This window comes from Phyllopteryx taeniolatus, chromosome 2 (assembly GCF_024500385.1).
Source record: "Phyllopteryx taeniolatus isolate TA_2022b chromosome 2, UOR_Ptae_1.2, whole genome shotgun sequence".
NCBI classification, from domain to species: Eukaryota; Metazoa; Chordata; class Actinopteri; order Syngnathiformes; family Syngnathidae; genus Phyllopteryx; species Phyllopteryx taeniolatus.
The window spans coordinates 24,868,488-24,889,956 of record NC_084503.1 but is presented as its reverse complement, the minus strand read 5'-3'; the positions used below and the strand labels follow the sequence as shown (position 1 = coordinate 24,889,956).

General features: G+C 42.8%; 1 protein-coding gene across 4 annotated transcripts in view; it reads right to left on the bottom strand.

Annotated features, from left to right (window-relative positions):
- Positions 1-21,469, bottom strand: part of LOC133474135 (leucine-rich repeat-containing protein 49) — a 73,195-nt gene that overhangs the window by 34,389 nt on the left and 17,337 nt on the right. For all 4 annotated transcript variants that reach the window (XM_061765493.1, XM_061765491.1, XM_061765492.1 and 1 more), the window contains exons 8-10: positions 20,230-20,373; positions 5,124-5,267; positions 4,980-5,041 (exon numbers count right to left, since the gene is read on the bottom strand). In XM_061765493.1, the coding sequence (XP_061621477.1) occupies positions 4,980-5,041; positions 5,124-5,267; positions 20,230-20,373 (350 nt within the window). The remainder of the gene's footprint in view (positions 1-4,979; positions 5,042-5,123; positions 5,268-20,229; positions 20,374-21,469) is intronic.

Here is a 21,469-nt window from a genome sequence, read left to right as displayed (position 1 = left end):
GATCTTCAATAGATCTCTGGAACTGTGTGAAGTACCATCCTGTTTCAAACGCTCCACCATCATTCCAGTCCCCAAGAAACCTGCAATCTTGGGTCTAAATGACTACAGGCCTGTTGCCTTGACATCTGTGGCTATGAAGTCCTTTGAACGTCTCGTGCTGGACCACCTCAAGAACGTCACAGGTCCCCTGCTGGACCCCCTGCAGTTTGCCTACCGAGCGAACAGGTCTGCGGATGATGCAGTCAACATGGGACTGCACGTCATCCTAGAACACCTCGACAGTGCAGGGACCTACGCGAGGATCCTGTTCGTGGACTTCAGCTCAGCGTTCAACACCATCATCCCTGAACTCCTTTCATCCAAGCTTCTCCATCTCAGCGTCTCACTTGCCATCTGCCAGTGGATTTACAGCTTTCTGACGGGCAGGACACAGGAGGTGAGGCTAGGGGAGGCCACCTCATCCACACGCAGCATCAGCACTGGGCCGCCCCAAGGTTGTGTCCTCTCTCCGCTGCCCTTCTCTCTCTACACAAACGACTGCACCTCAACGCACCCGGCTGTCAAATTCCTGAAGTTTGCAGATGACACCACAGTCATAGGTCTCATCAGGAAGTGGAGCGGCTGGAGCTGTTTTTTTGTCTTGAGTTTGTTGTCACATTTCTGTCCAGCCAATTACACATTACTCGTGCACTCACTGTAGTAGTCTCGCCACGCTGTCTTTATGTCTCAAAAGTGTTCTCTGTCAATTGACTGTCTGTTGTCGTACTAGAGCGGCTCCAACTACCGGAGACAAATTCCTGGTGTGTTTTTTGGATATACTTGGCAAATAAAGATGATTCTGATTCTGATTCTGATTCTGGCATGCACTGGAAAGCAGAGGAAGGAAGATTAAGCGAAGTAAGAGAATATATGTGCATGAATGAGAGGAGTGGTGGGGGAAGAGTGAGGCTACAGGGAGAAGAGAGAGCAAGGGTGGAAGACTTTAGATACTTGGAGTCAACCGTCCAGATAAGTGTGGTCAGGAAGTGAAGAAACGGGTCCAAGCAGGTTGGAACGGTGTGTTAGGTGTGTTATGTGACAGAAGAGTCTCTGCTAGGATGAAGGGCAAAGTTTATAAAACAGTGGTGAGGCCAGCCATGATGTACGGATTAGAGACAGTGGCACTGAAGAGACAACAGGAAGCAAAGCTAGAGGTGGCGGAAATGAAGATGTTGAGGTTCGCTCTCGGAGTGACCAGGTTGGATAAAATTAGAAATGCGCTCATCAGAGGGACAGCCAAGGTTCGATGTTTTGGAGACAAAGTTAGAGAGAGCAGACTCTGATGGTTTGGACACATCCAGAGGAGAAATAGTGAGTATATTGGTAGAAGGATGATGAGGATAGAGTTGCCAGGCAAGAGACCTAGAGGAAGACCAAAGAGAAGGTTGATGGATGTCGTGAGGGAAGACATGAGGGCAGTTGGTGTTCGAGAGGAGGATGCAGGAGATTGGCTTACATGGAAAAGGATGACACGCTGTGGCGACCCCTAAAGGGACAAGCCGAAAGGAAAAGAAGAAGAAGCTGTGACAGTCATATATATTTAACTCTGGTGTTGTCCATTTCTTCTGATCATCCTTGAGATGGTTCTACACCTTCATTGGAGTCCAGCTGTGTTTGATTATATTGATTGGACTTGATTAGGAAAGCCACACACCTGTCTATACACCTTACACCTTACAGCTACCTTACAGCAAATGAGAATCATGAGGTCAAAGGAACTGCCTGAAGAGCTCAGAGACAAAATTATGGCAAGGCATAGATCTGGCCAAGGTTATAAAAAAGATTCTGTTGCATTTAAGGTTTCTAAGAGCACAGTGCCCTCCATAATCCATTTGGGACGATCAGACCTCTTCCTAGAGCTGGTCGTCTGGGCAAACTGAGCAATCAGGGGAGAAGAGCCTTGTTGAGAGAGATAAAGAAGAATCCAAAGATCACTGTGGCTGAACTCCAGAAATGCAGTCGGGAAATGGGAGAAAGTTCTAGAAATTCAACCATCACTGCAGCCCACCACCATTGTTGGCTGTATGGCAGAGTGGCCCGACGGAAGCCACTCCTCAGTGCAAGACACGAAAGCCCGCATGGAGTTTGCTAAAAAAAAAAAAAAACACCAGAAGGACTCCAAGATGGTGAGAAATAAGATTTTATGATCGTATGAGACCTAGATATAACTTTTTGGCTTCAATTCTAAGCGGTATGTGTGGATATAACCAGGCACTGCTCATCACCTGCCCAATACAGCCCCAACAGTGAAGCATGGTGGTGGCAGCATCATGCTGTAGGGGTGTTTTTCAGCTGCAGGGACAGATGTGGTGAAGAAGGCGCTGCGCTGAAAGGCGAAGCTCTCTATTTACCGGTCGATCTACATTCCTACCTTCACCTATGGTCACGAGCTGTGGGTCGTGACCGAAAGAACAAGATCCCTGATACAAATGGCCGAAATGAGTTTCCTCCGCAGGTTGTCCAGGCTCTCCCTTAGAGATAAGGTGAGAAGCTTGGTCATCCGGGAGGATCTCAGAGTAGAGCCGCTGCTCCTCCACGTCGAGAGGAGCCAGATGAGGTGGCTGGGGCATCTGATTCGGACGTCCCACCGGGAAGAGACCCCGGGGACGACCCAGGACCCACTGTAGAGACTACGTCTTTCGCCTGGGAACGCCTCGGGATTCCCCCGGAAGAGCTGGATGTAGTGGCTGGGGAGAGGGAAGTCTGGGCATCCCTGCTAAAGCTACTGCCCCCGCGACCCAACCTCGGATAAGTGGTAGAAAATGGATGGATGGATGGATGGATGGATGGACAGGACAACTGGTTCCAATCGAAGGAAAGATGAATGCGGCCAAGTACACGGATATCCTGGACAAAACCTTCTCCAAAGTGCTCAGGAACTCAGACTGGGCTGAAGGTTCACATGGAAACTAGAACTAGCAGACATTCCAACAGCTTCTTCCCTCTTGCGATCAACTTCTTAAACACCTAACCTACAATTCTATTGCAACATGCTGGCAATTTATTTGACTTGAGTTCGTTGTCACATTTCTGTGGGGCCATTTATATTATATATTACTCGTGCACTCACTATAGTAGTATCGCCACGCTGCACTATTTGCATATCTGTTGTTGACCGATACTGGCCACTCGTGCCAGAGTAGCATCTGCTCCATTTGTACACTGATTGAGGAGTATCTGTAACATTTGCACAACCAACATTGTCCCAGATTATCGCGCTACTCGTCACTTTAAACTGCATACACTCCTTGAAGTCTTGCCGCCCTTTGGTCATTGCACCGGACTATTGCAATATTAGTCATTCAAACTGCTCTAAGTGCTTCTACTAAATACTGAGCAAAGGGTCTGAATACTTATGGCTGTGTGATATTTCAGTTTTTCTTTTTTAATAAATCTGCAAAAATGTCAACAGGTATATAAGTATATAGTGTAAATAGTCATAATACAAGGACAAAAGACAGAATAGTATAAGAAAAAAGGAACGTTGGAATTATAAAGTAATAAAATTAAGAGAAAAAAGTTCGAATATTGCGGGAAAGAAAGTTGGAATTGTACAAGAATCAAATTTTAATATTAGGAGGAAAAGGTGTAATACCAGCAGAAAAAGAAAAATATTTTATAGCGTCATGATATTACGAGGACAAAAGTCTGAATATTAGTAGAATAAAGTTGAAATTTTAAAATAATAAACTGGTAATGTGAGGACCAAAATTAGCATTTTATGAGATTTTCTTTAAAACTAGTTAACAACTTCCACCAATGCCAAGAGCAATCCAGACCTTTCTCTGCATCATCTTGAGAAGTTTACCACACACTTTCTCTGGCATCAACCCACCAAGAGACCTCACTTGCCTGTCTGTCAGACCTCTACTGAATCTTCTATGAGGCTGCTGCTTGCTGTCAAGGTGGCTCGTTATCAGCTGGTGGCCAAGGCTAGCTGCTCCTCCGCTAACATGCCACCTAAGAAGGAGTAGGGCCTTTGGCGGCATCTTGTGGCATTACGAGTCCCACCCCAAACAGCGAAAAACCAATAATAATTGACCCCCAACCTAAAAATGTGCCTATATTGATAGTTTAAGCTGTAAATCTACCACACTATGATCCCAAAACATATAATTTCAAACTCATCTTACAACATACCCTGAAAATAAAAATAAAAAACACGCACACACACAAATACACAAGACCAAGACGTACAAGTTTAATGTAATTACTGTACAAAATATAGTATGTGTGTCGGATGTGTGTCTTTAAGGGGCGTGGTCTACTGAGTGACATCTGGGACTGGACACGGGTTGGCATGTGGGAATCAGGTGTGGCCGACAACAGATTCTTGAGGCTGTTCTCATTTTGGATTTGTGTGGTTGGGTATTAGTCCCGTTCAAAAAACAGCTGACAGTGCATCGCAACTGTGGCTCTTCTTGTCCACGTGCGAGGGCGTCACAGTACCTTAACTGCTCAGGGGGGATTTTCACTTCATTTGAGTGGCCACATATCTGAAGCTCGCCTTTAACTAAAGGTTGGCTCACAACACAACCCCCAAAGGAATTGACCAAGCAATGGCTCAAAACAACAACAAAAACTCAGGAAAAGTCAAGGTACCACTGTAGGTGAATTTGTGACGAGCGAATCGATAATCAACATTGTAGTCCCACTTCAACAAGGCCACCTTTCTTATGCAAGCTTCAGGCTAGTGAGGCTAGCCGTGTTACTGCATTAACAAGTTAGCTTCAGGACATCTTCACTGAGGCTGCTGGGGAGGGTGTGCAAAGACTACCTAAACCCTCTGAGCTAGCACTCTACATCCAGCATGGTTTGAACAACTTTTAGGGCTTGTGAATCACCTCCAGGTTTGGTACGGTACGAACGGTACAGGCAGGGTGTTTCTGTCAAATGAAAGGGGGTGTGGGGTGGGGGTTAAAGGTGGTCTAAGCACTTACCTGCTGATGTTATTGCAGCTAAGAAAGAGGCGCCGTAAGCAGGGCAGACGGTCCACCTCGGCCTAGGAGGGAAAAGGGGGAGAAGGAGGGATGAGAGAGGGAGGATGCGTATCGTCACTTTCGCCTCTCCTCTCACTCAGTCACCTTGCAGCTCTCGGCTCTGGCAGCACAGCATCCCCGTCCGCCCTGCGCATGCACCGAGCCCAGCATGCTGCTGCCTCGCGGACGAGGAGGGGCGGGAGGAGGTGATGTGAGGATGAGGAGGGGAGGGGGAGCAATGCAGAGATGCTGCAGCAGGCCACACACACACACACACACACACACGCACATGCGTACACATACACACTTGCAGCAAGGAACAATGGCTGTTCTGAATGAGTTGCCTCCGCACCCCGCCCCTGCCAAAGCCTCAGAGGACCACACAGGCAAATGAGATGCAGTGAAACGTCTCAAGTCCAACACACAATTTATTCCACATTTCCAGGACGCAGCAAGAACAGCAATTTGTTCATATTAAAGCATTTTTCGCCAAGAGGAAATTATATAAATAGAATTAATTAGTTCCAAGACACATAATGCTGTAAAACAATAAAACACTTTTAAACGCACTCGATGAATGAGGAGAGTGGGATAAAAATTGCATTATAGATTTTTAACATTAACTGTCCCGCAAGTGTAAACAGACTAAATGTTAAAATAATAAAACAGTCAGAAATCTAAAAATGATGGCAAAAATATGGCACATTGAAAAGTAAATAATAATAATAATAAATAGCATTCCATAAGAATAAAACTTAAAGAATTACAAGATTAAAATGGAAACATATATAAGAATAGTTAGGAGAAAAAGGGTCACTATTTCAACAGTATAAGAAAAACATTAAATTTTACAATTTAATAAAAATTAGAAAAAGGTCAAAATTTGACAAAAATTAAGTTCGACTATTTTGACAAAGAAGTAATTCTACAAGAAAAGTCAATTTTACAAAAAGTCATCATATTATGAGAACAAAATTCAGAGTATTATGAGGAGAAAAAAGTCTCAATTGTACAAGACAAAGTCTAAAACAATGTCAGAATATTATAAGAACAATTTTGTAATTTTACAATAATTAAACATATCACAAAAGGTCTTGCTTTGAGAAAAATGTTTAATTTCATAAAACTAGTCATAAATTTAAAAAACAATAAAGTCAGAATATAAAGAGGAAGAAAGTCATAATTATACAAGATATAGGTAAAAACACTAAGTAATCTCCCAGGAGAAAAGTCAGAATTTTACAACGTCACAATATTAGAAGAATATTATGATCATGGGGTTGTAATTTTATAAGAATAAAGTTGTAATATTATGAGGGGAAAAAAAGTGTTAGTTTAGAATATAAAAGAATGAAGTTGTAATGTTACAAGGAAAAAATCTGAATACGTAGAGACATATTCTGAATTGTACAAGAAAACATTGAGATTTTACAAGAAAATAGTATTAATAGTGGTTGTAAAATTCAATATTATATTTGTATCTTTATTCACTTTTCTAGTTGCTGTTCTGGCCCTCATACCTTGCCGTAATGAGCTCTTTGCACGTTATACTGTGACATCATATCTGTCCCGTTTGGCGAAATGTGACAGCTGTGTATTCATAGCTTCGAGTAAACACAGTTTACACAGCCTTAATAAAAAGAGCTCCTTTTTTTGCAAAACCAACACAAACAATATCATGGACAGTGTTGTGATGCAATGAGCACATCGTCATTAAAATTCAACGGCGTTTTAAGGAACCACGGATTTCCCAGCGATGTTCAGCTCACTCATGATTATTGTTCTGTCCCACAACCTGCTTTCCTGGACACCACAGTGCATGGTAACATTCATTTAAAAGGAAGAAAACTTAAAATTAAAAATTAAACTACAAATTAGATCGACATTCAGATTACAAACACAACATTCGATTCTACACAAGGTAGGATAGTAAAAAGCTGCACTTAATGTCCATACATATTGTAAACATTTCACAAGTAAATTAGACATTTTTACTCCTCTGTGGTTTATATATTTTTTTAAAAACACCTCACATTAAGCTGTGCCCATTTCATTGAGACACTTTGGCATGGAAACGCTAAAGTAGAAGTGATCACTCTTCTGCCTTATTATTTCTTAACAAAATCATGTCTGAGTGCAGCTTATGATCTAAAGAGCAATAATCATTAGCAGCGGCAGGAGTGCATCACATAGGCTGCTCGCCTCCTGCTGCTCAAGAATTGTTCCTCCTGGTCCCGAACACCAAACCTTGTCAGTTGAATGGAACAATACCGGGACACCAACGTTCTGTAGTCATGTTCTTCCCTGGAGGGTTTCTGGCTGAATAATCTGCTCCGGGTTGAAGTGCAGACTTTGTCTGTTGTGAACTTTGCACGACGAATACTCAGTCAGGAGCCAGCGCTTCCTGAGTTAAACATCGCTTAAAAATTCGTGATAGTTTAGAACACTATTGAATTTGGATGACGATGTACACTTTTATTTAACACAGTAATATTCTTGGTAAAATCTCGTATTAAAGGCTTATACGACTTTTTATTCAAGGCTATGAATACATGGCTGTCATATTGGTCATACAAAAAGGAAAAGAGTAAGTCGTATTACCCGCAATGGATATGATAGTGTTACGGAAGAGACCATTGCAGCATCAAATTTTATCTATAAAATCCTACTAATTTAATCTAAGTTTACTATGAATTGCTAAGAATCACCATTAACCACTGTTAGTATTAATACATTAGACAAACTCTAGTTTTGCTAACAAGTCACAATGTGTATAGGTGATCAGTTGCTATCAGCTGACATTAGCAGTTGATGGCGCTTACAACCATACAAATTTAAAATAAGTTAACCATTGTAAATATCAATAAACTGGATGTACTCTATTTGATTTATTGCTATAGGTTGCTCGCAGCTAATGTTAGCAGTTGGATACTGGTTGTCAACATCTTTCCCTACTTTCTTCTTCTCCCCATTTTGGGACTGCTCCATCAATTGGAACGACTGTTGCAACAAAAAAAGCCAAACAAACAAAAAGGGAAAAAACTTTACTCCTTTGAGGTTCATTGAACTGGTCTTGTAGGATTTGCTGAAGTTTTGCCTATTGACATCAGATATTCTTTTTTTTTTTTTTTTTTGCAAATGTCAGGTTACTAGTGCAATTCCTAGTTACAATCGATGGTGTGGCAGTAGCATGTTTTTGTATTTAACAATGAAGGAGGTGATGAGCTCTGGCTTGGTGTTTGCTTGCCAAGGCAGTCAGGAGGTGTGAAAAAACTAAAGCTGTTGGTGAGAGGAAGCTGACAAACACAAACAAGCCACGAGCTTATTGGTTGGGATCAATGGTAGGGGGGGTGTTGGTCGGAAAGCGGGCCGTCAGAATTGGTCAGTCGTTATTAGGCGGCACATCAGCTCAGCGATGACATCATGCAGTCTGAGACAGCGCAGCTAAATTTAGCCTCCGACAGCGTGCGGTGGCTGCTGGCTCACTGGCATGCAAACAGAGAGCGGCGAAGACGTGCCGGCAGGATTGGGGGGGGGGGGGGGGGGGAGTCCTCTGGGGTATTAACCAAAAAAACACATTCTAATCAGTCCCATTCACACAGTAGCCTGGACACATAACTATAAAAATATTACATAGGCTTAAAGTAAGATTTGTTCCCATGTGCACTCTGACTCCCTAAATTGTGATTGTTTACAAAAACACTTGTTGGATTCATTAATGACTTTAATATTCATTGTTTACAAAAAGGTTCATTGAAGACTCTTCAATGAACCTAACATGCTCTATTTACGTGACTGGCATAAATCCAGCATGACGTGACCGCGTGGAGGTGGGTTAGACCAAGTGTTGGTAATTTCGTGGACAAGCGCACCTCAGTGCATCTAAAAGAGGGACGTCTGTGCTGCTGTGGCCGTGATCAAAGCCAACTTCAATTTTGTCCAATCAAAGTGGCTCTTTTCATTACCTTTCAATGTGCCGCGCTACAAGCACACTGACAGTCTTTGGCATGGCAGAAGAAATTGATTTACTCAAGTCCACGAGGTCGAAGCGTGCAAAGTATGAAAAGTGACCCCCCCATTCAGATGAAGCAAAAAAAAACTCAATTTGCACATTGTGCTAGTACCATACACACCAACTGTTTGTCCACTAGTATTTTTAGGACACACACGTATTAGGCATTTTTTTTCCAAAACTTAAAACAGTTCCCAGGTGTATTAATCACAGGTCTGTAACATCCCACCATCAATTTTCTATATCGCTTATCCTCACGAGGGTTATGGACATGTTTGAGGAGTAATGGAATAAATGTAACGGCAGTACCTAATCAGCATACTAAAAATATGTAACTGTGATCCGGTATTTACAGAGAAAAAAAGGAATCAGATTGCAGGTACATTTATTAAAAAATTGGATTATTTCACCAGATTACATTTTTAATGTAGGGAGAGAGGCTGGTTGTGGATTTGAGCCCTCGCCCACTTTCAAACTACTGTGCCAAGCAATCTTTTCTGGAGTTTAGCAGCTTAACAAGTGGATAAACAGTCACAATATAGCTGAAAGGACTGCAGGGAAAGTTTTTTGTTGACCAAAAGGAAAACGACACAGGCCACGGGATGTACATGTTAGCTTCCCAAACGCTGCCAGTTTAAAAGCAACTCATATGTGATTGACGGTCGGTGAATGTTTGGATCGTATTCACTGTAGGACTTATTCATTTTGGATAACATTTACAAAGAAAACTGAGCCGTCAAAGTCATCGGGACTGCTGGTGAGGCTATGGAGGAGCTAGCATAGCCCTATGCCTGTACCTTGTAAAAAATGTTTCATTATTATTATTGTCACAAATCAACCCCCGTTTTACCATTTAAACACCATATCACAAATAACAGCTGCTAAACTTGTCACCAGGAAAGATTTTCATGTTTGACGTTGTGAATCCATTACATTTCACTCATTAAAACAAACTCCTTGTCATGTGGACACATTTAAAAAAAACGTTATGGAGCTAGCAAATCTAGCTATTGCCATTCATCTCTCTCGAGCAGCAGCATGGTTAGCAAGTGTTTGCACGTCTGCCTCACAGTTCTGAGGTTTTGGCTTTTCGTGGTGTTGTAGGCAAGAGGTAATGGACCCAAATGCAGGGAAGCCAGGAGGCAAGGCGGTAGTGCAGGAGTCCCAAAAATATATATGTATATATTTTCAAAAAATAAAAAGGCAAACAAGGCACATACAAGAATAAGAATATAAACGAGATTAAAAGTAGCAAACAAACAATAGAGGCTTTCTCGCTGCAGGAACTTCCCTAGCTACCCTGGTAGCTTAAGTTTGCCACCGAAAAAAAATACCAGTGTATGGATTATTTCGTTCCTCCTGGCGGGTAGGGTCTTCTGAGAGCTAGCAGGAACTCTTTGAGGGGGCGGGCTGTGCTGACGAACGCTGATTGGTTGACAGACCTCTGTAGGCGTTTACATTTTCATTCAGAGAGCCGCCATTAGTGGATTTGGCGTTAGGCTAGAAATAAGAGAAGTAAAATACATTGAAAAGCAAAACTTTCAAACACCGATCTTAACGTTTTCCCGCTGAGCCACACTTGGTGGACGAGGAGCAGGCTGGACAAACTCTGTGCTGAGCCGTGGCGGCGAACTCGGTGGCAAAGGGCGGCGGCAAGGTCCGTTTCTGGCCGACTTGGTCCCGCTCACGTTTACAGATACCAAATACTTCACACTGCTGTATTTAAAATCCAAGAACTGTCCATAAAGTAATGTATATGCAATGCCAACCTGGCTGCAGACAGCAAAGTAAAACAAAGCAAAACAGAAGCAAATACATATACAAACTGTACAATGTGATAAAGTAACAAGTTAAATATTATTATTATCATGTGCTACGATGAATAAAATGTCCATAAAAGGCATCTGAGCAGATGTTCTCTAAAGATGGAGAACTTGCATGAAGAAAAAACTAATCGCCTAAATGCCGATAAATTAGAAAAACTTGTCTTTTTGAATAAATGAATATATAAATAAATGTAGAAGCCTGCAAATGACTATAGATATGATTTATTGTTCTCAAATTTGTAGTGGAACTGTGTAAGATTTTAGAATCATGTCCCTATTGCATTTTCTAGCTGATAAATCACATATAGTCATCTCCAAGCTTCTGTTGCACAATCCATTTAGGTATGTCACCTCAATAAAATACAATAAATATATTCTAATTCATTGAAATGTACCTGTATATAATAAAACTCCCTACCTTAATAACTGTCTGCAGCCAAGTTGGCATTGCAAATGAGAATCAGTTCTCAATTGCCTCACCTGGATAAAGGGTTAGGTTTTAAATGTATCAAAATGGATGGATGGATATAAAATAAGATTAACTTGAAAGCTTGAATTTCCAGCATTTCTTAGACCCAGCAGGTGTCAGTATTGAGTAACATCACCTTAATTTGCTTAAGCTACCCTGAACTAAAACGTGCGATGGATACACAAACCAGGAACATTTTGTCACCAGGAACTCCCGCTCCCAGGAACTCAAAGTTCCTGGGGCGTGTTGGTGGAAAAGCCCCTAATGGGAACAAGACATGAACAGGGACCGGTGACTGACAACAACAATGATCCAACACAGGCTGACAAAAAACTAAACTAAAAACAAGCAAACTGACGACACAACGACATAAACCTTGACAAAACGCAAGTGGCTGGAGGGAGCTGATTGGTAAACGCAAGAAACAGGGTTAACCAGAACAGGTGGAAACGAAAACCTAACAAGCAAGACGAAGACATGAACATGGGTCACAAGAAAAAAAGACATACATTACTCGTGCACTCACTGTAGTAGTCTCGCCATGCTGCACTATTTGCATATCTGTTGACCAATACTGGCCACTCATGTGCCTGAGTAGTATCTGCAACATTTCCACAATCGACATTGTCCCAGATTATCGCAGTACTAGTCACTTTAAACTGCAGGCATTTCTTGAAGTCTCGGCGCCCTTTGCACAATGGTCATTGTACCGGACTATTGTTCTATTAGTCATTTCAAATTGTTCTAATTGCTAGAGGACTGCATCATTTTGCACAATTCTCAAAGAGAAGAAAAAAAATTGTACAGGCATTACCACATTACTGGCAACCTTTTATTGCTCAGTGAGTGTTTTTTTTTTTTTTTAAATGTCTTTATGTCTCAAAAGTATTCTCTGTCAATTGACTGACTGTTGTCGTACTAGAGCGGCTCCAACTACCGGAGACAAATTCCTTGTGTGTTTTTGACATAGTTGGCAAATAAAGATGATTCTGACCCTGAACATGAAACAAAATATAATATAATATAAACCATAAAAACCATCATGACATTTGGATTTGAATTCTTGGTGCTCTGACTTCCTACTGCATTTCAAAACCATGCATATTAAATATTTATAAGACTGAAAAGCCCAGATAAATATATAAATATATATTGTATTCATATTTATTTTATGTCATTTTTAGCATATTCGGTATTGGAGGAATCCAAAAGTAATTAAAAGTAATCAGGTTACATTACTTTAACATTATGTTACATGGATTAAATTACTAACTATATTTTTTAACATTATCAAAAATAAGTATCAAAAACTATTGGTATACTGTACAGCTGGTGTCACCAACATAGTAAGTATGTATGTATTATTTGAACTGATAGACTGGATAAAACTGATTTGTTTATGTTGGTCTACTTATGTGTGATGCATGATGCATGGGATGGGCCAAAACAAGCAGCTTTTGCTTCTGCCCATTCCGTTTTGGTTGTTGAAATGAAGGGACCCTTGTATTGTAGTGTGGTGTATTGTTTGCTAACACTGTGCAACAACCAAATAAAATCAGTAAATCAATCAATCAAATTCAGAATGGATTACTCACAGACGCATTTGGGGGAAATAGATAGAAACCAAAATATATTCTTGGGGACACAGACATATAAATAAAAAAGTCCATCCATCTATCCATCCATCCCTTTTCGTGCATGTTCTCTTGAGGGTGGCAGGTAAGCTGGAGCCTATCCTCGCTGACTTTGAGCGAGCGGTGCAGTAGACACTGGACTGGTCGACAGCCAAATGCAGGGCATGAATAGACAAACATTTATTCATAATCACATTCACACCCTGGGACAATTTAGTCTTCAATTAATCTAAAATGCATGTTTTTTGGAATGTAGGAGGAGGCCGGAGTACCCGGTGAAACCCCACACAAGCACGAGCAGAACATGCAAACCCCACACAGGAGGGCCTGAGACAAGATTTAAACCCGAAATCCCGAACTGTGAGGCAAATCTGCCAACCAATACCTCACTATGCTGATAGATTTTATCCATATTTACGTGAACACAGTCTCCTGTAATAATATCGTGCTTGTGTACCCTTGTTGACCTGATTAGCCCCACGTGGATAATGTGACTCATACAACCTCAACGGTCTGGCGTGTCATGCTAGCAGGGCACGGTCCCTTGTCCCAACATCGTGCTTGTTCAGCAAACTAGAATACAAGCAATTATATGATGACATTACAAAAGAGACTTTGACAGTGAAGCTAATGTAGTGTATGTCTCTCCAAACAAAGTCAAGGCCACACACACAAACTACGCAGACATTCAAGCCGAGCTATCCGCAACAAAGCTTAGCACATACAGTTGAATATTTTTTAGGCTCTCAACCGCACCGAACCTCGAAGATGTGGAAAAAGTAATCCTTAAAGCCACTCTGCCCCTGGGTGATGGTTCTGTGTTTTGTCTTGCGTTATCACTGCCGCTGTTCTTTCAAACACACTCTGTCACGGGGATTCTCAGACAGAAAGAGCCACCTGACGACAAGTGAAAACAGCTGACGTTTTGACAAATGACTACTGCCACGCTTTTGTTTCAATGACAGATTTAGTGTGCGGTAAAAGAGTTGGATACAATGGAACCCATCCATTTCAGGACGCTGCTTGACTACTACAACTACGATTACTGTTGTCAGTCAATTATAACTTTAGCCATATTGTGCTGAGCAGCAAGGAATGAGATGCATGTACAGTGAACCCAGGTACATTTGCAGTTCAGCAATCGCGAATTCCCCTATTTACTGATTTTTTTTCGGGTACCTATCCTCAGTTATTCACTGAAAAACTCACCTAGTCTACAGCTTTGTGCTTAGGCCATGTCTCGCTACTTACATTTGATAGCTTTCTGGAAGTCGTTTTCAACGTGTGGCGATGTATGTTATAATTGAATCCAAACTAAAACTACTACGACTATGACAATCAGACCAAATTTGATAATTTTTCCTTCTTATTTTCAAAGTCAGTAAAGACCCGATTCTCAGATTCTCCAATCGATGCAAAAAACGATCGGGGAACACAATCGTAAACCTGTTCATTATTTACGATGGAAAATCATTACGTGTGTGGTCACCGCCAACTTAGATTGAGCCACTGACTGATACGGGAACGTTAGCCAATCACGAAGCTCACTGAAGCTGGCACAGTTGCTGGACACAAATCGAGGAGCAACTGGTTGTGTTGAGTGTCTCACAAATAATTCACCACAATAAAAATGACAAGGGCAAGAGTTTGCACCATAATGTACTTACCAGATAAACTAACAGTAAGCCTGGCTTTTTATACAGTATTTCTTCTTCCACAACTACTCTTTCTTCTTCTTTGTATTTTCAGCAGTCTGGATGCCCTGGGGCACCACCACTCACAGGTCAGTCATACTACAACCGATATGTTATGGGTGTGGTGTACTGTGTTGGTCATCTGGAGTGCACTGCACACTAGAAGAGTCGTAAGAACACCTTTTGCCCATTATTTTCTTGGCATCCGTGGGGTTCATTTTAACAAATGGTTAAAAAGTAATTTCTTTGGGTCCAGGAATGGAGAGGGGGGGCGGGGCGGGGAAGCAGCACACCTAGAAGTATGTTGTTTACTCCTGTAGTTGGAGCTTGGCAGAAAACAACGCTAATGACAGAGAACCAACCCGCCCCATTTGCCCCTCTACATCAAATGAAATATCATATCCGATCATTTGCGTGTGGAACCGATTCACGAGAGAAAGGAGTGATGGATAAAGATTCCAGATGACGCAATGTCTGATTCCAAGTGGATTTGCTCCAGCAAAAAGCATGAGAAGTGCTCTGGGAATTTGAGTACAAAACTAATATGCTTGTCCTGACATGTAGTGTTTCTGTTTAGAAGATTATAAAAAATAAAAAAATACGAATAAAAAACTTTAGAAAGCCAAGGAAGTGAGTTTCTTCTTTCTTCCGATTTAATGTGCTGAGCTGGGAAGCTTCTGATAATGTCTCGCTAAGCAGCAAAAGCAACTGGACAGATTGAATTACACGTACAGAGCAATCTCACAGAACTTTGTGGAAAGGAGCCGGTCCATGGCCATGACATGAATATCAATCAACTTCTGGCGCAAGGATGTCCCATGGGCCACATGCTGCCTGCTCTGTCTAATATTTGTTAGCATTCATTTAGCATTTTTTTTTTTTTGGGGGTAAATAGAATATACTTATTAGGCTTTACACGATCAAGATTTTTGGGGCCGATCACCGATCAGCGAGTTTAAGAAACCGAGAACCGATCACCGATCCGATCACAAGATGGAGGAATGTGTCTATTTAAAAGTTCATTTACTGTATATACTTGTGTACTTAATTGCTCACAAAATTATATTTACAATAAATAATGTATCTTTGTTCCTCTATTTATACCAGTGAGGCATAGTGACAGACAGAACAAATGAATGGTCTTCTATTAGATGCCAGGAAGTAAATACAATAATTAATGTATGAATGTAACGTCGGGTCGCGGGGGCAGTAGCTTTAGCAGGGACGCCAAGACTTCCCTCTCCCCAGCCACTTCACCCATCTCTTCCGGGGGGATCCCGAGGCATTCCCAGGCCAGCCGAAGGATGTAGTCTCTCCAGCGTGTCCTGGGTCGTCCCCGGGTCTCTCCTGGTGGGACATGCCCAGAACACCTCACCAGGGAGGCGTCCGGGAGGCATCCGAATCAGATGCCCGAGCCACCTCATCTGGCTCCTCTCGATGTGGAGGAGCAGCGGCTCTATTCTGAGATCCTCCCGGATGACCGAGCTTCTCACCCTATCACAAAGGGAGAGCCCGGACACCCAGCAGAGGAAACTCATTTCAGCCGCTTGTATCCGGGATCTTGTTCATAGGTGAGGGTAGGAACGTAGATCGAACGGTAAATCGAGTGCTTCACCTTTCGGCTTAGCTCCTTCTTTACCACAATGGATCGATACAAAGTCCGCATCACTACAGACGCTGCACCGATCCGCCTGTTCCATTCCCGTTCCATTCTTCCCTCACTCGTGAACAAGACCCCAAGATACTTGAACTCCTCCACTTGGGGCAGGATCTCATCCCCTACCCGGAGAGGGTAAGCCACCCTTGTCCGACTGAGGACCATGGTCTCAGATTTGGAGGTGCTGATTGTCATCCCAGCCGCTTCACACTCCGCTGTGAACTGCTCCAGTGGGAGTTGGAGGTCACGGCTTGATGAAGCCAACAGAACCACATAATCTGCAAAAAGCAGAGATGCAATACTGAGGCCACCAAACCGGAACCCCACTACGCCTCGGCTGTGCCTAGAAATTCTGTCCATAAAAGTTATGAACAGAATCGGTGACAAAGGGCAGCCTTGGCGGAGTCCAACCCTCACTGGAAACGAGTCCGACTTACTGCCAGATTTGCAGACCAAACTCTGACTCCGGTCGTACAGGGACCTAACAGCCCGTATCAGGGGGTTCGGTACCCCATAATCCCGAAGCACCCCCCACAGGACCCCCCGAGGGACACGGTCGAACGCCTTCTCCGTCCACAAAACACATGTAGACTGGTTTGGCGAACTCCCATGCACGCTAGAGGACCCTGCCAAGGCTGTTCCACGGCCAGGACGAAAGCCACACTGCTCCTCCTGAATCTGAGATTCAACTTCCCGACGGACCCTCCTCTCCAGCACTCCTGGATAGACCTTACCAGGGAGGCTGAGGAGTGTGATCCCCCTGTAGTTGGAACACACCCTCTGGTCCCCTTTCTTAAAAAGGGGGACCACCACCCCAGTCTGCCAATCCAGAGGCACTGTCCCCCATGTCCACGCGATGTTGCAGAGGCGTGTCAACCAGGACAGCCCCACAACATCCAGAGCCTTCAGGAAATCCGGGCGAATCTCATGACACCGAGGAGCTTTTTAACCACCTCGGTGACCTCAACCCCAGAGATAGGAGAGCCCGCCTCAGATAACCCAGACTCTGCTCCCTCATGGGAAGGCGTGTCGGTGGAATTGAGGAGGAAGACGAAGTATTCTCCCCACCGGCTCACAACGTCCCGAGTCAAGGTCAGCACCGCCCCATCCCCACTAAACACAGTGTTGATGGTGCACTGCTTCCCCCTCCTGAGACGCCGGATGGTGGACCAGAATTTCCTCGAAACCGTCCGGAAGTCTTTCTCCATGGCCTCACCAAACTCCTCCCATGCCCGAGTTTTTGCTTCAGCGACCACCAAAGCTGCATTCCGCTTGGCCAGCCGGTACCCATCAGCTGCCTCAGGAGTCCCACAAGCCAAAAAGGCCTGATAGGACTCCTTCTTCAGCTTGACGGCATCCCTCACCGTTTGGTGATTGCCGCCACGACAGGTACCAACCACCTTACAGCCACAGCTCCGGTCGGCCGCCTCAGCAATGGAGGCGCGGAACATGGTCCACTCGGACTCAATGTCCACTCGGACTCAATGTCCCCCGCTTCCCCCGGAACATGAGCAAAGTTCTGTCGGAGGTGGGAGTTGAAACTCCTTCTGACAGGGGATTCCGCCAGACGTTCCCAGCAAGGGGGGGGGGGGGGGGGAACCACCCCTTTTCAGCTGGGCATAAAGGCCGGAGCCCCCTTTGTTGGGTGCGGTTGTTCGACCAACTTGCTGACTGACTCAGCCCAGAAGTCTATCGCGCACCCTGGCAGCGCCCCGGGCTACCCTTGCAGGTGCCTGGGCAGGTCACGGGCAAGCTCCATTGGGAAAGGAGCGAGCCGTGCACGTCTGCGCCGACCATCTTGCGAACAGCGACACCCCCGGGCTCCAGCTGCCCTACCTTGGAACTCTTATTTTTGATCTTTTTCCCTTCCTCATTTCTCCGCCAAATCCACCTGTTCCCCGTGCGGACCGGCCAAACATTCGGGAGATCGACCAGCCTGCCTAAATTGTGTTCCATGCACGTAAGTCCAACTTCCGGTCTACTAAAAGTACAGATTGGTGCATATTTGGGTTTAAATTAACGAGAACAGGAACCCCCAGCTCTATGCAATGTCGCTGCACGCTCAATCTGCCCTCACATCAGAGGTGCAGCCTCCTTCTACCAATGTTAGTCTGTCCTTTGCTTTGGTTTTCCCTGCATTGTTCCCCTGTAGATTCCCCTGTTAGATCTCATTAAATTTTCTATAAAAAGTCACTACCTGTATCATGTGTGTGTGTGGGTTCGACAAAATACCTCTGGTTATTGAGAATCTAATTCCTGTAGCAACCTTCGGATTACGAGACATAGAGGTCTTTCGTCACTTTGACCTGACGTTTTATACATCTAAAAAGAGACGTGGTGCCCATTTCCGAGATAAAATAATTAGATTTTAACGTTGAAACTTAAAATTGCGCTAAACCAAAAGTAACGCAGGCGGCGCTTCCGGCTTATTCATTTCTCCTAAATTAATTCCGTTTTTATCCAAATCAATATACACTACAAGTATAATCAAACACAGCTGAACTCCAATGAAGGTGTAGAACCATCTCAAGGATGATCAGAGGAAATGGACAGTACCCGAGTTAAATATGAGTGTCACAGCAAAGGGTCTGAATACTTATGGCTGTGTGATATTTCAGTTAATATTTTTTAATAAATCTGCAAAACATTTCAACAATTCCGTTTTTTTCTGTCAATATGGGGTGCTGTGTGTACATTAATAAGGAAAAAAATTTACTTAAATTATTTTAGCAAATGACTGCAATATAACAAAGTGTGAAAAATTTAAGGGGGTCTGAATACTTTCCGTACCCACTATATACAGTGAGTGGTCTGAGTGTGTGCTAGGTGAGTGATTAAAAGGCATGCCTCCTGCAGGTCAGGCTCATCAGGCAGGACAACCTCAGACGAAGAGGACCGTCCCACCGAGCCGTGCGGCCCCGACCCTCCTCAGAACTGTGAGGCAGATGCTCTAACCAGTCGTCCACCGTGCCGCGAAGGTCACGGGTATTCAATGCTGGTTTCGGCCTTGCCGCTTACATGCAGTCATTTCTCCAGATTCTCTGAACCTTTTGATGATATTATGGACCGTAGATGATGAAATCCCTAAATTCCTTGCAATTGTGCGTTGAGGAACATTGTCCTTAAACTGTTCGACTATTTTCTCGCGCACTTGTTCACAAAGAGGTGAACCTCACCCCATCTTTGCTTGTGAATGACTGAGCAATTCAGGGAAGCACCTTTTATACCCAATCATGGCACCCACCTGTTCCCAATTAGCCTGGTCACCTGTGGGATGTTCCAAACAGGTGTTTGATGAGCAATCCTCAACTTTCTGAGTCTTTTTTGCCACCTGCCCCAGCTTTTTTGGAACGTATTGCAGCCATCAAATTCTAAATTTAATGATTATTTGCTAAAAACACTTAAGTTTATCAGTTTTAACATTAAATATCTTGTCTTTGTAGTGTATTCAATTAAATATAGGTTGAACATGATTTGCAAATCATTGTATTCTGCTTTTATTTATGTTTAACACAACATCCAAACTTCGTTGGAATTGGCGTTGTGTGTGTGTGTACACACACACACACGCACACACACATGTACATACATATACATATACATATATATATATATATATATATATATATATATATATATATAGCAGCAGGTACCCTACACACACATGGTCGATGCTACGCTACCAAGCTTTTTTGCCTTCGCCATGTGATGCAAGCAGATTATGGTATCAAAGTTTATCATTTTTATGTTACTTTTATTTAGTTTCATTAAACTGTGGTATGACTGTTAAGAATGTTAAAATGCTTCTTAAAATTGCCTGTTTATCTAATAAAGGTTTTATTTACGGAGCCAATTCTACTTCCAATATTTTCGAAAGGGGAGAATTTAATCTGAAGTCAAATAAATTAAGGGCTCTCACCACAAAAGAGATGCAGTTGTGTCGTAGATTGAGCTCCATCAAACAGTCCAGGCCTTGGAGGTTCTCCACTCGGGAGATGTTGTTCCCAGCCAGGTTCAACACCTGCAGCTCCACCAAATGGCTTAAGTTCTCCATCTTGCAGATCTGCCAATGAGACAAAAGGTTACATAACAATCATTAATCACAGTGTGAACGGCCGAATGAGGTGACATTGGAAAAAACACTTTGAGAAAGGTCAACGACCGCCCCCTTATAGTATAATAAAATTAAAGGCATCTGGCACCAAAGCACACTTGTAAGAATGCCTTCAGTTTCCAACCTTTCCATTTAAAATAACTATGTTCCATTTGCAGTGTGTGAGAGGGGTTAAAATGACAATTTACCCCTATTGTCCCCCAAAAAATGTCATTTTAACACATTTTAATCATGCAACCGACGTACATGTTCAAATTAAGTAAATCAAAGGACTCTTCTTTTCAAAGGATGAAGTGGCTAGTGGGGAAGTCTGGGCTTTCCTGCTTAGCAGATGTCCCCGTGACCTGGATGGATGGAATTGTACTTAAATTTTATTTTGTTTATTTTTTATTGCTTAGTATTAATTTATTTATCTATTTTTATCTATTTTAATTTCATCCATAATTGGATATATTTAGTTGATTTATTAGTTGATTTATTGTTTTTCATCCATCCATTTTCTGGGTCATGAGTGTGCTACAACCCATCCCGGCTGATTTTAGGCAAGAAGTGGGGATACACCCTGGACTGGTTGCTGGCGAATCGTCGGGCACATATAGACACACATTGACAAAAAATCATTCAAACTCACATTCATATCTAAGGCCAATTTAGTCAATTAACCTACCATGCATGTTTTTGGGCGGACACCGGAGTACCCAGAGAAAACCCACGCAAGCACGGGGGGACCATGTAAACTCCATACAGGAAGGTTAGCGCCCACAAACGAACCCACAACCTATATACTGCGAGGCAGATGTGCTAACCAGTCATCTACATTGCTGCTGATTTTCAGTCAACTGTTTATTTTACTTATTTGTATGAAATTTTATTAGAGTTGTTTAATTGTATTTAATTTTTAATTTGATGTAATTTCTTTTACTGTATTTTTTTTGTATATAATACACATTTCTTTCCTTAATTTTTTTTTTTAAAATCAACAGTTCCTATCAAGGTTATTATAGTAAACGAAAACAAAACAAAAATAACTAAAACTAAAATTGAA